Genomic DNA, 17,017 nt, shown 5'->3' with positions numbered 1-17,017 from the left:
AGAAATAGACGGAGGTCGATCCCAAACCGGCCGCGCATCAAGCGAGCGTTTTACCACTGGGCTACGTCTCGCCCCTTATGGGACGAGGTTGGGGTTAGTTTAAAAGTGCCATTTCTACCCATCTAAAGATCTTACAAGGGATATTACCGCGCCCCGATTCCTTTTTATTATCCTCAACCTCTCAGTAGTTTCAGGCTTTGTATTGTCTTTTTATGGGATTTTAAGGTGCTTTAAATTAATGGATAAAAAATCCCCCCCCCCCCCCACCCTCCAACAACAAACAAACCAAATCAAAACCCAAACCAACAACACCCCCAAAAAACACCAACCCCCAAAAAACCCCAAAACAAAACAACAACCACCCTAGTGATTGTTAGGATGGGGATGTGTTGTTGTAAAGTTACTAATAACTGTTGAGCATTTTGTTTCATAAACGTTTTTTGTTGAGGCCAGTCAATTTAAATGCCCATTGATACACTATACTGACGATCAAAAGATAGTATAGTGTAGCAAAACATTTTTATGTGAAATCGCACATTTCACCTGTGATGTACACATTAAATTTTGATGGCAATTATTAGTGTGTATAGTGTTCGTATTGCGACAAATAATTACTTTCTAAATAAAACACTTGCATCAACTTTTGTTTTGCGTTGTTTTCTAAAAACTAACTGGTATTGAGACGTTTTGATTTTGGTATCAATAGTTTACTTTATTTTATTTTGACGTACTAAATATATGATGTACAATATAAAATACACAAATAAATAAGAATTATTTTATTTCTGTATGTAAATATGAACAAGAACCATACATACTTATGCTCAAAAGATTTTCTTAATGTCATTGTTTCTATATCCAACTATAGCTCCTCAACTCAGGGCTAATGCTAATTTATTTTTATTCCTGCAACAGCTTGACAACATAGTACACTATAATGTTACTCACGCCTGCAATTTGTGTGGTACCAATCCAATGTTTGACCGAGGACTCATGACATTAGAAAACGATCACTAGCGTGCTTAACCATAAATGAATACGACAGGTCAGGAACTAGGGCTCAAACTTTATAAGTTGTTACCTATTGCAATTTTAAATGTGTGGGTTTTTTGCTCACCAACATCAGTTTTGAGTCGACCTACAGCAATTTTAAACCAGTAACTTTGGTAACAAATAAACACAACATTAAAAACCAACAATGATCTTTTCAACTTACAATAATTTTTATTCAGCAGCAGAAAAAAGGCCACCGGTAATGTCCATGACATATAGCAATTCATATTCCAACTATAGCAATTTCTGATGGCATCACTATTAAGTTCAAGCCATGTGTCAGTGAGCACAAAACCAGTTTACTGAATGCAGCCTAGTCCAGACACTTCTCTATTGGCTGTATTATCAAAATATAATTGTTATAAACAAATGACCTGTTGTATTCTCTTAATGAGAATTAATCAATGAGATGTAGGCAAAACGATATTGTAGGGACTTTGTGTTTCGGACAAGAGCTATACATGTGATGTTATTCAACATCGCACACCGGAGCTGGTGAAGTCCAACCACAGAGCAAAACCCCTTCCCAGCTCCCTGACCTTGACCTAGAGCAAAGTCACCACAAGAAACATAGCCAATAACTGGTCGACAGACAGATTGGTTACCAATGGTTTGTAAACTTGACTGGTCATCAGTGGTGGATGTCATGGCAGCAGAGTCTACAGAAGCAGCTTTGGAATTTGGTGCTATTTTAGCAACCTTTTCGGCCTTATTTTTCTTCTTTACAGATTTTAGCTTTTTCCTTTTGCAAGAGAAGGATCTGGATGCAAATGTTCTTTTGGCCCAGCATAAGTCTTGTCATGCTGCAGTGACTTCAGGTCATCTTCTGTAGGAATGCATATTTGGGCAAGGTTTAAAGGAACGCCACGACCAATCATTGTGACCATCACAGGAACTAAACCTAATCTATTCCTATAAACCATCTTCAAGACATCAGTGGCAACATGATCTTTCTTATCGGCTGATGCCAGCATTGCAGGCATTTGTGGTTTTTCAGAAATGAAAAGAGTGTGCAACAACTTCAGTTCCTTTTTATTCCTCACAACATAAAACTGCTTTCCTTCTACATCTTCATCCTGCTCCATCTTCATACCACTCTCCTCAATAGGTTTTGATGCCCACTGTGACGCCAGCTGTTGCCAGGGACAACAAAACGGAGATGAAATGCCCAGCTTCACATAGTTTGGTCTCTTGGCTGGGGGTCGTCTCTCGTATTTCATTTTCAGCTGCTCCGCCTGGCTCCGTTGTTCGACCTCACCGGCTGGGGTGTCAGGAAAGTCGTCTGGGAAGATAAGCTCTTCAGATTCCCTAGCCACACACCTCGCCTCTTGCAGGCCTCCAACTCGGGCTCCTCGGTAGACCAACGCCAAGTGGAAAGCCATGCCAAATCCAGCAGGAACTATGAGATCCCATCCACTTCCATAACCACTTCGGCTTCGATTCTGATTTCTTGTGACTGCAGGTGGATGAAAACCAGGTCGCTGAATCAATAGGATAGGAATGCGAGATTCTCTCCGTCCCAGATCCAAGGATGTACCTGCAACAAGCATTTGATACCATTACATACGAATAAATCAAAGAAAGGAAAATGACATCAAAATATTGATGAATTAAATTAATAATGAAGGCAGATAACTCTTGCATGTTTCTTAGAGATAGAGTTCAAAATAATACATGCATTTATTGAAATACACCCCAAATCCCCTTTATTACTATAATTTTTAATCAATGTCTATCAAGTTTGATAATTTTGACAAGGTCCACCACCAAAAGCTACATGTAGTTGTTTTAATTAATTGCAAGACAAAGAGGTCTTTACACATAAAGAATAATATTTGAAGAAGAGCAGATAACTAGCAGGTTTAATCATCAAACCAAAGTTGAACTTTGTTTTAACACCATATTTAGAGGCTGAGCTCATGGACACCAGCAACATTTTTTTCTTTTGCAGCAAGGAATCTTTCAGATTCTCCTTCATATAGTCAGAACAGCACATACCACAGTCTTTTATATACGGTCAAACTGAACGTTGCAGACAGACTGATAAAACCTGATGTTTAACTAACAGGTTGTTGAGACCCATTCATATTCAGCTGGTTCAATTACCTGGCACAAGATGTTCGGCTCTAAGTGTGTTCAGCTCATGTTCTGCTATTTTGGTAGTCTTTACATCTTTTCTCACATCCACTTCCCAGAGTGGGGAATTTGACACACATGGTGGTAACTGATCCATACAAGCTGGCACTGTATGAGTGTTTACATCCGTGAAAACTGTTAGAAAAAAACAACATAAAATTACACCTTTTAAAAAAGTGGTTATGCCATTAGACTACAGGCTGGTAGGTACAGGGTTCGCAGCCTGGTACCGGCTCCAACCCAGAGCGAACGAATGAATGAATGTTTAACGACACCACAGCACGTAAAATACATCGGCTATTGAGTGTCAAACTATGGTAATTCAAACACATATAGTGATGATCAACATCAATATAAAAATTCAAGATTTAAACAAAAACAGTGTAAAGAGATACGGATTTTTACTCAAAATTTATTTGTGCTGTATTGGCCATTCTCAAAGAGAATGTTACACCCCTGGAACACAGTGAGGTCACAGCACGCACAGGGGCCAACCCAGAGCAAGTTCTTAAAGAGCTCAATGGGTAGGTGTAAGGCCACTACACCCTTTTCTCTCTAACCACTAACCAACTAACAACTAACCCACTGTCCTGGACAGACAGCCCAGATAGCTGAGGTGTGTGACCAGGACAGCGTGCTTGAACCTTAATTGGATATAAGCATGAAAATAAGTTGAAAATAACAAATTAAAAAACACATTAACAATTACATATAAAATAATGTCTGTAAATTTGGATTATGCACTTTGAAAGCATCTACTTGATAATGATGTACTTACAAGAATAGAACGAAAATTAATACCAGAAATGTTTTCCCAAACTGTGAATGTATTTAGAAAAACCTAAGTAAAATGTAATAATTTCGGTCAACTTAGAAAACATGGAAGAAAATAACAATAAATTATGACTTTAAGGTGGAAGTGGGGAAGGAAAAGCTGATTTGTGCAAGTCATTTGGGTTATTACCCATTTAATTAATATGACTGAATATTAATACACAACTATGGACCATAGCAATGTAAAAACACAAACCTTTTTCGGTAAATACATACCTGTAGGTCAAATAGTGATTAAAACTGAAGCAATTTTAAATGCACTTCAAAATAATGTGTCATTTGAAATGAATACATATTGGTGACTAGTATTTATTCTGGTATCCTGTACTTCCAGAGTAGATTTTGATGCAGACACATATCCATATATTTTATAGCCATTTAATCACAAAACTAATATATATATAATAGTGCCACTGTGGAGAGAATTTGTTTTGTTAAAACTGGGACAGGAATTGAACCTGCATCTCTGGCAACAACTACCAGCACTCTTCCATTGAGCTACCCAGTTATCAGAAGATTCTCCCCACTTCTCGGAAAACATTATATCAACTTGTTTAAATAAAGGATTCAGTTACCCAAATAATTAAAAAGTTACTCAAAATAATAAGTTACTCAAAATAATTAAAAAGTACTGTTCAAATAACATTGTTTATCTGAACTAAAACTACAGTGCTAGAATATGTCTAGCTGTGAATACATTAAATTCATTATGAAGTATTGTTTAAAGAAACACTATATAAACTAAAAATAAGAGATGAAAAGAAGACGTTTAAACAAAACACACATGTGAATGTGTATATTGTCATCAATCTAAGCTCTCTAAAATTATACTGTTAGCCGAAACCAATACATTTAACTTTATATATGCACTATAAAACAATTCAGTTATACAGAGAGAATGAGATTTATGAATACTTTACCGTGTGCACTTTCCTCCACAATATACCTCTTTTGTGGAAGAAGAACTCTCGGGTCCCTGACCGTCAAGCCAAGAACGAGTCTGGGAGGGGCCTCAGCAGGTGACTGACATGCAGCCAGCTGAGTCCAGGCTGTTTTCTGTTCATCAAATATCTTCTTCTTGTCATCAACAGAGAAGTATTTCTCCCACCACAAAGCACTGTCATGATGGTCACCGTTGATTTCAGTCTCAGCAACATCAATTTTACAAGGCTGCAGAGTCTCGGACAGTACTGCCTGACACAGAGGTCCTGTGAGTTTAAATCTTACAAGAGAATCCTCCAAGGACCTGATAGTGATCAATCCATCCAATGAAGTGAAATCTTTCAAAGTGGATTTTTCTGACAGTTCCTCAACATTCTTCTCTTCAATTGTCTTTCCTTTTGACTCAGGATGGGCATCTTCTTCTCTGAAGCATCTTTGTACCTCCTGCATAACTTGTTCGAAACAAGATGGATGACACCAAATCCATAGTTGTCTCCCTTCTACTGTGTTGGAGGAATATTGATATGGCCTCCACATGAAGAAAACCTGAGCAATGGGTTTAGCAGGATACTGATTGTGAGAATAGAATATGGTTTGTCCACATCTTCTTCCATTTAGATAGGCCTTTGCTGCAACAGTTGGACCTATGTGTAGAAAATAAACCTTTCTTTGAACATATAATTAGCACTGTCCACAGAAGAAAAAGGTTTTTAAAATGAAATATTTGGGTATTTTTTTGTTTTCCAAATTACTTTACGATGAAAAAACTAAAAATGACATACCAAATTTATACTTCAAAGAATGATTTAAACAAAAATGCATTCATAAAATTAGAAAATGTACATGTAAAGACAGAAATTAAAAAGGAAATTTGGACATTCTCATGGCGAGACAAGACATGACAGAAGCCAATATACAAACCTGTTTCTGGTCTAGTAATACGTTTAAGAGACTCAACAATTTTGTCTTCTGGTCCCTGGACTTCTAAACAGCACATGAAGGATACATCCTAAAAACGAAATCCAAAAGTAGAATATTTAATTAGATCACACATATTCAAATACAAAAGAACAACACTTATTGTGGTTATTAGAAGAAAATATGTCTCCTACAAATAGATTACCTGTTATAAATCAGCACCAAATGAAAGAAAGGTTTTATTTAATGACGCACTCAACACATTTTATTTACGGTTATATGGCATCAGACATATGGTTAAGGACCACACAGATTTTGAGAGGAAACCCGCTGTCGCCACTACATGGGCTACTCTTTCCGATTAGCAGCAAGGGATATTTTATTTGCGCTTCCCACAGACAGGATAGCACAAACCATGGCCTTTGTTGAACCAGTTATGGATCACTGGTCGGTGCAAGTGGTTTACACCTACCCACTGAGCCTTGCGGTGCACTCACTCAGGGTTTGGAGTCGGTATCTGGATTAAAAATCCCATGCCTTGACTGGGATCCGAACCCAGTACCTACCAGCCTGTAGACCGATGGCCTAACCACTACGCCACCGAGGCCGGTCTTCAGCACCAAATGAATGAATGAATGAAAAAATTAATGTCTAATGTCACCCCAGCACAAAGAATACATTGGCTAAAGCACCCAATACATACATGAATGAAGTGATTAGCACCACAACATTTTGCAGCACCATTAGCAGAGAAAGGCATGAGGGAATAACTCAATAGGCCTCCGTTTTTTTTTATAGAATGTCAGACATATGCTCTACCACAAAAATACATCCTGCATCTCACCAACTCCATAATTTATTGTCCACAAACTAAATGCCTTTCCACTTACACAATTAATTCTTTAGCAACATCATCATTTTTTTCCCCTGCAGAAATCAATAACTACATATCAGATTTGATTGGAAAAAAGTATAAGTTTGTTTTGTTTAACAACACCACTAGAGTACAATAATTACTTCATCATCGGCTCTTGATATTAAACATTTGTTAACTTTGACATGCAGGCCTTTCCCCAGGATTTTATTGAAGGCGCTTACATATTTAGCATCATTGTAACACAAATCAAGCCAAAAGAAATGGGGTAGTGGGTTGAAAACAGTTAAGTGTTTGCCTTCAGTCCAGCTAATCATGTCTGTTTGGGGTTTTTGGGGGGGGGGGTTTAAAACTTTTTTTAAAAAGTAACCCATCAATTCCCCACCCCCAACAACTTGCGCCATGTTGTTTCTGTTGATTTCAGCGTTGTGTTAAATGCTTGTTGTGATTTCTGCTTGTAAAATACCTAGGCTAAGAATGCCGACTTCACAGTATATTCCATTTATAAATTTAAAAAACAAAAAAACAAAACAAACAACGTTAATAAAATTAAAATTTACAGTCTTTTTTTAAATCCAGCTAACTTATTAAATGTCACCTCACAGTTTTACAAATATATATCTAACATTATTGTAAACTAATTCAGTGTACATTTAACTGTAATTGTATAAATACTGCATATTCATTTCCCGCGATCGTGATCTGCATGCGTGCTCTCAACCATAGGTACAAAATTAACAAAGACAAAGGAAATAACCGAAATTGCAGTTAGATATTTATTGATGCAAACAACTATTGTTTTTCTATAAATTTACATCAAGATTTACTTTTGTGTAATCGTATTGTTTAATGTCCGCAACGATGTCTCTTGACACGTTGGCGTCAGCCGACTCTGAAGCGCGACATATAGTCGCGCTGAGAGCTTTCCTCAGTTCAGCCAACGAACGTTCTTCCTAACGTTCACAAACTATTTCATTGGTGTCCGTCGTGTCCATTTGGTTTAACGTGAAGCGCACAAACCAGTATAGAGAATGTTTTTTTTTCGCTTGGTCTGGCTGAACTCGGCCCTTGGGATAGCCTACATGTCTTTTGGCCCTGAACTGGCATGTGTATTCAAATTGATATGCATTGTCATTGTTTTTATTACTTTGGTTGAAATAACAAGTTACAGATCTTCCAGACATTGAATAACCGTCACATTGTTGTCATAGGCCTACCGGTACATTCGAATGCATGCCGTTAAAATTATTAACCTTGATTATTAACATAAGCAAACATCATAAGGCAAACGCTGTATTCTGGATAACACCGTTTCTCGTTACCGGTCGCGAGATCGCTATTACGCTAATTGAATATTTGGTATTATTATTATATTTGAGGTGTCGGATAGATTATGTAGTCGTTTGTTCACATCAGAAGATAAAAAATGGCTTAGCCAAAATTTTAGCCACTTGTAAATTTTATTAGCCATTTTTGTAAAAATAATTTTTAATTAGCCAGAGGCTAAATTGGCTACTGACAGCGCGAGCCCTGGATGTTTTCAGTGTGTGTTTTGGGAAGGGGTGTTAGGATAGAAATTATTGATTGCCAACTTAACTGTACTTTTAAAAAGTGCTTCACCTATCGTTTATTCAGTTAAATAGTACAGTTGATTCTGTCAATGGGCATCTTCTTTGATCGGCCTTGAAGCTTGCATTTGATTGCTGGGCACGGGAATCCTGTTACGCGTAAGCGCCTTTCTGATGGATTAGCAGTCCCAGCAGATGTGGTAAAATTACCAAACACCAATTGTGAGTAGACGACTGGTCCATTGTTAGGTATTTAGGAAGTGTTTTACCTGTCTTAGTGATTAGGTGTGCTTGATATACTGGTACACAAGTTGTTTGCAGGAGGTAGTCGACTGCCACGCTTGTACTTGTGATAATTGTTTTTCTAAAGCTGTCAAAGCGCTTACTTTATGGACCAAGGCGTGTCGGGCCGCTACGCCTAATGGCCCTGGGGAAACCTCTTACATGTAGTCTTAGAGGAAACCCTCATTAGCAGTTAAGGATCTTGTATATTCACTTTCCCACAAACATGACAGCACATACCACAGCCTTTAATAATCAGTTATGAGGGACAGGTTTGGATGGTGAGAAAACCAAACAGAGAATGAGTCCACCAAGGGGGTTTGATCCTACCACCCAAGCACCACAGGTGAGTGATTTACTGACTGAGCTAGATCAGTCCTTGCATTATCTACAAGTCATGGCCATTGTTTTATTTAAAATGCCACGATAACCCACCTGAAGCAAGCAGTGTTTGGCTGCTGCTCGGTAGCACGCCCGTGCACTCTTGTCACAGGGTCTGTGCGCCAGTTTGTAGCCCCACTTCTCAACCAGGTGAAATCGTTTGGCATGCCAGATGTGAGTCTCCAGCCAGGAAAACTTCTTCTGACGCCGATTGTAGTCTTCAAGCAGATTTCTGGGCCGCCGTCTGAATTTTCGACTTGGTTTTTTGTTAGGATTTGTCTTTGTACTTTTTATCATCTGAAGAAAGAACCACACAAAAATAATGAAGACTTTCTGGCTCCTTGAAAATAATGGTAGGTCCCCATACATAATTAAATGAAACTGGATTGCTTGATAAATCAACCAATGATCCCCACACCTAACATTTTAATAGTGGATTAGACAAGAGGTACAATTATTTTGAATTTTAAATGGAAAAATAAAGTTAGAATAATAGTAAGACACATGTAGAGAATAGGTTTATGACTCTGTCCAGGTAAACATTTTCCAGTACACCACTAGAGCACTGATTAATTAATCACTGGCTATTGGATGTCAAACATTTGATAATTTTCAGAGGAAATATGCAACAATTTCCACTGGCAGGAAGGGGCCTTTCATATTCACTTTCCAACAGGCAGAACATAACATACAACAGCCTTTGCTATACCAGTTATGGGGCACTGGTTGTGTGAATGCAAAGTTGTTTTTTAAAATCAAGAGAATGAGTCCACCACAGGAATATAAACATACTCATTAGATTAAAATCTCTATATTTTTTACAATATTTTAGCAAAGTTAGTATGGCATGCACCTTATTTAGCGCTTCGTCACGTAGCCGTTTTGGTAACCTCTTGACATTGTGTGACATGGCACGGCGGCGCATGTGTCTGGGAAGACGTTGACTAACAGTCTTAGCACTACCAATCTTAGAGATCACCCGGGACAATGCTTCCACCTCAGCCGCTCTGCATTCAGCAAAGTCAATGATCCGGAGTTCTACAAATATTCAAAGAATAGCAATTATAAATAAGGACTAAGCAACTAAATATATTTATCATACTGAGCAACAGTTTGAGATGTATTTTTATTTGAAACTAGGCAAGTATTTGAACCCATAGCATCTGTAAACTTAACATGACTGGTATATCAAAGGCTGTGGTATGTGCTATCCTGTCTGTTGAAAAGTGCATGTAAAAGATCCCATGCTGCATTAAAAATGTAGCTGGTTTCCTCTGATGACTACATGTCAGAATTACCAAATGTTTGACATCCAATAGCCGATGATTAATTAATTAATCAATCAATCAATGTCCTCTAGTGAATAAACAAAACAAACTTCTTTTGACTCACACAATCAAACAGAAATAAGCTATCTATATAAATTGTAAAAAAATAGCCAGTTTCCTGTATTATTCTCTAGACCAAGAATTCAACTAAACAGTGCAATCGCTATATGTCAGACACCTAGCCAGTTTTCCTTATTATTCTCTAGACCAAGAGTTTAACTAAACAGTGCAATCGCTATATATCAGACACCTAGCCAGTTTCCTGTCTTATTCTCTAGACCAAGAGTTCAACTAAACAGTGCAATCGCTATATGTCAGACACCTACATGTAACAGCAGCTGATAAAAACAATATCAATGTGCTGGGGCATCATCATCAAGTCTTTCCTAGTACACAGGTCTACACACCCATGCACAACAAGTACATTTACCTCCAGTATTCTCAATGTTGGCATCATAATCAAGTCTTTCCTAGTACATAGGCCTACACACCCATGCACAATAAGTACATTTACCTCCAGTATTCTCAATGTTGGCATCATAATCAAGTCTTTCCTAGTACATAGGCCTACACACCCATGCACAACAAGTACATTTACCTCCAGTATTCTCAATGTTGGCATGATAATCAAGTCTTTCCTAGTACATGTATGCCTACACACCCATGCACATCTAGTACATTTACCGCCAGTATTGTCAATGTTAACATCATAATCAAGTCTTTCCTAGTACATAGGCCTACACACCCATGCACAACAAGTACATTTACCTCCAGTATTCTCAATGTTGGCATCATCATCAAGTCTTTCCTAATACATAGGCCTACACACCCATGCACATCAAGTACAGTTACCTCCAGTATTCTCAATGTTGGCATCATCATCAAGTCTTTCCTAGTACATAGGCCTACACACCCATGCACAACAAGTACATTTACCTCCAGTATTCTCAGTGTTGACATCATAATCAAGTCTTTCGTAGTACATAGGCCTACACACCCATGAACAACAAGTACATTTACCTCCAGTATTCTCAATGTTGGCATCATCATCATCAAGTCTTTCCTAGTACATAGGCCTACACACCCATGCACAATAAGTACATTTACCTCCAGTATTCTCAATGTTGGCATCATCATCAAGTCTTTCCTAGTACATGTATGCCTACACACCCATGCACAACAAGTACATTTACCTCCAGTATTCTCAATGTTGGAATCATCATCAAGTCTTTCTTAGTACATAGGCCTACACACCCATGCACAACAAGTACATTTACCTCCAGTATTCTCAATGTTGGCATCATCATCAAGTCTTTCCTAATACATAGGCCTACACACCCATGCACAACAAGTACATTTACCTCCAGTATTCTCAATATTGGCATCATCATCAAGTCTTTCCTAGTACATAGGCCTACACACCCATGCACAATAAGTACATTTACCTCTAGTATTCTCAATGTTGGCATCATCATCAAGTCTTTCCTAGTACATAGGCCTACACACCCATGCACAATAAGTACATTTACCTCCAGTATTCTCAATGTTGGCATCATCATCAAGTCTTTCCTAGTACATGTATGCCTACACACCCATGCACAACAAGTACATTTACCTCCAGTATTCTCAATGTTGGAATCATCATCAAGTCTTTCTTAGTACATAGGCCTACACACCCATGCACAACAAGTACATTTACCTCCAGTATTCTCAATGTTGGCATCATCATCAAGTCTTTCCTAGTACATAGGCCTACACACCCATGCACAACAAGTACATTTACCTCCAGTATTCTCAATATTGGCATCATCATCAAGTCTTTCCTAGTACATAGGCCTACACACCCATGCACAATAAGTACATTTACCTCCAGTATTCTCAATATGGGCATCATCATCTTTCTTTCTTTTTGGCTGAAACTTGGGGAAAGATTTGCCTTTACTGGTTTGGTGTGACCTTTTCATTTTCACTTGATATGAAGTCAACACATCTACATGAGCTTACTGCAATGTAAAAAGAAAAGAAAAATATTAAAATTATTAAACAAATGCAAAAATATATATTTAACAATTAATAGTACATTTGCTCACTGTCAAAAAAAAGAGGAAGCAATTACTATTATGGAAACATATGTACCACAAAAGGTGTAATGGTACGTTTGTGTGTGTGTGTGTGTGTGTATTGGATTATTTATTAAATCATTTCAGACATACATGAACGTACTTACACAGCACAAATTATTATTCATGCTAAACTAACCAGTTTTTCGCTTTTTTGGAAGTAGATGGGTGGTTGGGGGGTGAGTGGAGGTGGAATCAGTTTCCAAAACTAGATTTACTATTATTAAATTTGGATCACTGACAAAAAAAGTACATCCATAAACAGGTATAATTATTGTATTAATACATAAAATATATTTTTTAAATATTGAACTAAGCCCTAATTACTAATTGTATGTCTGATCACTTTTTGTTTTGTATTGTTTGTAGAATTTATACCATTTAATACCATCCACAAATAAAAATTAAAATAAATGAACAAATTAAAAAATATATATATATTAATGAACAAATAATAAATGAAAGAAACAAACAAGTGAATAATAAATAAACTGATATCTACATAGATTTGTGCAAGTTGCAATTGCATTTAATTTTTGACACTCAAAACATTTGAGATTGATTTTATTAACAATTTTTTGCAGTCATGCTTTTATTAAATTACACAATTTTAAGAAAAAAGCTTTATCTTGATGGACTACAATCAACTGAGTGTTTGCTTAGTTAGTTACATGATTTGTGGCTGTCTGTGACAGTGTGATGGAATCACGCATGATACAACTGGCTGCCTGCCCGTCTGCAGTCATATAATGACCACCGGCCTCAGTGGCGTCGTGGCAGGCCATTGGTCTACAGACTGGTAGGTACTGGGTTTCGGATCCCAGTCAAGGCATGGGATTTTTAATCCAGATACCGACACCAAACCCTGAGTGAGTGCTCCGCAAGGCTCAATGGGTAGGTGTAAACCACTTGCACCGACCAGTGATCCATAACTGGTTCAACAAAGGCCATGGTTTGTGCTATCCTGCCTGTGGGAAGCGCAAATAAAAGATCCCTTGCTGCTAATTGGAAGAGTAGCCCATGTAGTGGCGACAGCGGGTTTCCTCTCAAAATCTGTGTGGTCCGTCTGACGCCATATAACCGTAAATAAAATGTGTTGAGTGCGTCGTTAAATAAAACACTTCTTTCTTTCATATAATGACCAAGAAAAGAAAAGAAATCTTGTCACAGTACCAATGGTGGACTTTCACACCTGTGACTAAATGATGTAATGTGAAATGTTTCTTAGTTGACAATTCAGACCCGCGATAACACTGTACATGCTTTGAGGGGAAAGCAAGATATATGTATAAATACAAAGGTTAGAAAGTACATCTAGCAAAACAGCTCAAGAGACACTCCAAACATTTAAAATTCTAAAATATTTAGATATATATATACAGTTGAATCCCGTTGACTCGAACACCATCTGTGCTAGAGAAAGTGTCCGACCCGTCGGGTAGTTCAACCTCACCATTCAATCAACGTGTCAGTGTATTTTCATAATTCTGGACAAAACATTAATTTTAAGTTTTAAAAGATGAAAGAAATAAAAAGAACCTTTTGTCAAACATAACATATATATCCTGGATCTATCGAATTCCATCCCATTAACAGGAAAATGCTACTGTGCATGTTCAATCCAAAAATCAGATACATTTAATGACATCATTGGTTACCTTGTCCAATACAAAGTAAAATAATAATACATTTTTTTAATTACTTCCCTTTGCTGTCAAGAATGTAAAAATCACACCAGGAAGTGAATATTTGTAATTTTTTAACACCATCGAAATCCGTCCCATGTGAACGTCACAAACGCAGAATGTATGAAAGACCCCACCCATCATAAAATTGAGGGAACAACAACACAACAGATTGTCAACGAAGCAAATGTAATTGAATTATGAACATATCTACACGTTTTTGATGAACATTGGTTGTCCACCAACACCACTGTGTTCCAGATTAGAAAGTTCCCCTTGCTTTTTTGTTCTTTAGTTTGTTTTAGAATTTGATTTTTTTTAGATGTTTTGTAAATAGTAACGGCTTTTCAAGTAGTCAATAAATTTTCATGAATATAGGAAAATGGGTTTCTTGTGCTAACAACTTTTATAGGTGGCTGAAAAAAAAGAAGTAAAAGCTTCCTTCTACAAACAGTAAAAAAATCTACCAATGTTGTCTCTTAATAACAATTGTGGATCGGACACAAACAACCTTCCATACCCCCCATGACACACACTAAGAGTGTCATTCATGTGACTTGTTACTAAATATAGACAAAACTCATGCAGACTACAGTCATTACTGATCTGTCAAATCTAGTCTCTTCATTTATAAAGGTTTTAATATATTATAACCTTTGGATGTGGTTCCTGTTAGCCCGAGTACTCTGACTGTAAAAGAGCTAGACGGACATTTGGACATAAATATGCTCTCATTACAGTCGGAGACCTAGCTATGTATTTTTTTGGCAATTCCCGACAACCAAAAAGTTCGCTAAGATTTCCACAACAATCCTATGTTTGATGTCAAATACCTTTACATCGATAATTTTCGAGTTAACTGATTAAAAAAAAATCACTAATACACATAGTACAGAAAGAAATCCGACAGCACCCACATTCAGCTACGCTTCGTGACACTCCGTCGCAAGAATTACAAAGCTCGGTGACCTATTTCGTGACATAGATCACGTGATAGCCCACTGGGTGATTCCGCCTAGTAGACGGAATGGCTGAGTGGGCGATCATGTGACGCAACGTCACGATATAGGTCGGCGAACTTAGAATTCTGCTGTCCGGAGTTTGCCGAAATTTAGCTGAATGGGGGTGCTGTCGGGTTTCTTTCTGTAGTGTGTGTATTAGTGATTAATATGTGGATTTGTTTTAATCAATTAACTCAAAAATTATCTATGTAAAAGTATTTAACGTTGTTGTGATATTAGAGTGGAAATCTTTGCCAACTTTTTGGTTGTCGGGAATTGCCAAAAAAATACATAGCTTGGTTTCTGACTGTAATGAGAGTATTTATGTCCAAATGTCCGTCTAGCTCTCTTACAGTCAGAGTATTTGGGCTAGGTTCCGGTATGCAATAATAGAATCACCAGAACTGTACAAGGGAGAGAAAAAAAACTTATAATTTTCCACCCTCATTTTCAATGTTGATTGATCAAGGCTTGGTTAGTTGATACACAGGCCTATGCAGTGGTATTAAAAGTTTGTACTTGCGCAGTGTGACTAGAAAGTGCGGAAGTGATATGGGACGGAATTTGATAGTTTAGGATACAAAAATTAGTGTTGGATACGTTTTATTTATTGTGTATGAAGCCAAAACAAGTTTGAAAAGTGACTTCCGTCAACTTTGATGATTGATCCAAGGTGGACCCCAATAACATGTGACATTGCTACGTTTGATTCAGACTACCTTGCATCCACACTGCTGCTCTTTCCAAACCTTGCGCCCTTTCCCCCAAACAATCCTGGATCCACCCTAGTTCACCAAGGTAAACATCTACGGTCCGTTTTTTAACATTCTGACATTTATTGCACTCCGATACGGCACAGCAATAAACATCACAATAATAAATATCGTACCAGAGACGTTTATCTTGATGAACTAGTATCCACCCCTGATAATATACATTATATTATATATATGGAATACGAAATGGGTATTCCAGTTGGTGTATCTTTCAAGAAAACTATAGTTCGTCCCATCATTCTATAAAACTCTTTAAACTGTTTTTTGTAAATAAATTCAGTTTGGTTTGACGTAAGGCAAGTAAAGGTGTTTTGGAAATAATAAAAAATACTCTTCTCTTTTTTTGGGTGCAACTTACAAATCAATCGGTTCAGAAATAAATAATTTGTAGTAAATTCCATAGCATGAACAATAGGCGTTCTCTGTGGGACGGATTATAGTAATAATATAGCCAATATAGGCTGCACGTGACATTATCTTGAAATGAGCAGCGAGACCCACACTTTCACAGATATTAATTTTAAATTACTTAGTAACATAGTAAAGTTTTGAACTAAAACTCACTTGTGCTAGGTACTAAAAGCATTTATATTATTTATACTAGTGTTTAACAGAAAAATAGAACTGTCTATTAGCATTACTACAAAATTCAATGCACTTGTGAATCTTCACGATGATAAGGGACATAACTTGTGTTATCAGATCTCACGCCAGAGATTTAAAGGAGGATGCATATTTATTTTTTTATTTTTTTCGCTAATGTCATCAGGAAGAGGCAAATTATTTCTTTTTTTTCACTGATGTCATCTTCATCTCTCTTGTTAAACGTCGTTTTTTTTTTAACAGTGGTTATGTATGGGTTCGCCCTAAATCTCATTCGTACCGAGTCGTTTCGCCCCACAAAATAAATATATTTATTATAGTTTTGAAGTAGTTTTTTTCTTCTGTTTATTCATTATTCATGACCAAATATTAGGTAATTTTCTGTCTTTGGATATTAATGCTTTATCAGCTGTTTACTTTATGTCGGCTGAAGCTAGGCGAAATCAATATACCGTACTCGGTATATGACTTGAGTAAATGATACTCAACTATGATACTGGAAATAAACAAAATTAT

The 17,017-nt window shown here is 37.2% G+C and overlaps 1 protein-coding gene across 1 annotated transcript; it reads right to left on the bottom strand.

Annotated features, from left to right (window-relative positions):
- Positions 1-766: 766 nt before the first annotated feature.
- On the bottom strand, positions 767-16,570 carry LOC121375166 (ribonucleases P/MRP protein subunit POP1-like). Its single transcript, XM_041502440.1, is given in 9 exon segments — positions 767-1,802; positions 1,805-2,590; positions 3,160-3,324; positions 4,944-5,609; positions 5,887-5,974; positions 9,043-9,285; positions 9,842-10,026; positions 12,184-12,319; positions 16,463-16,570. Coding segments are annotated over 8 exon segments (2,592 nt in total). The 5' UTR covers positions 12,281-12,319; positions 16,463-16,570; the 3' UTR covers positions 767-1,440.
- Positions 16,571-17,017: the final 447 nt, after the last annotated feature.

This window comes from Gigantopelta aegis, chromosome 6, assembly GCF_016097555.1.
Source record: "Gigantopelta aegis isolate Gae_Host chromosome 6, Gae_host_genome, whole genome shotgun sequence".
NCBI lineage: Eukaryota > Metazoa > Mollusca > Gastropoda > Neomphalida > Peltospiridae > Gigantopelta > Gigantopelta aegis.
The sequence above is the reverse complement of the archived record's forward strand: the minus strand, read 5'-3'. Positions and strand labels throughout refer to the sequence as shown.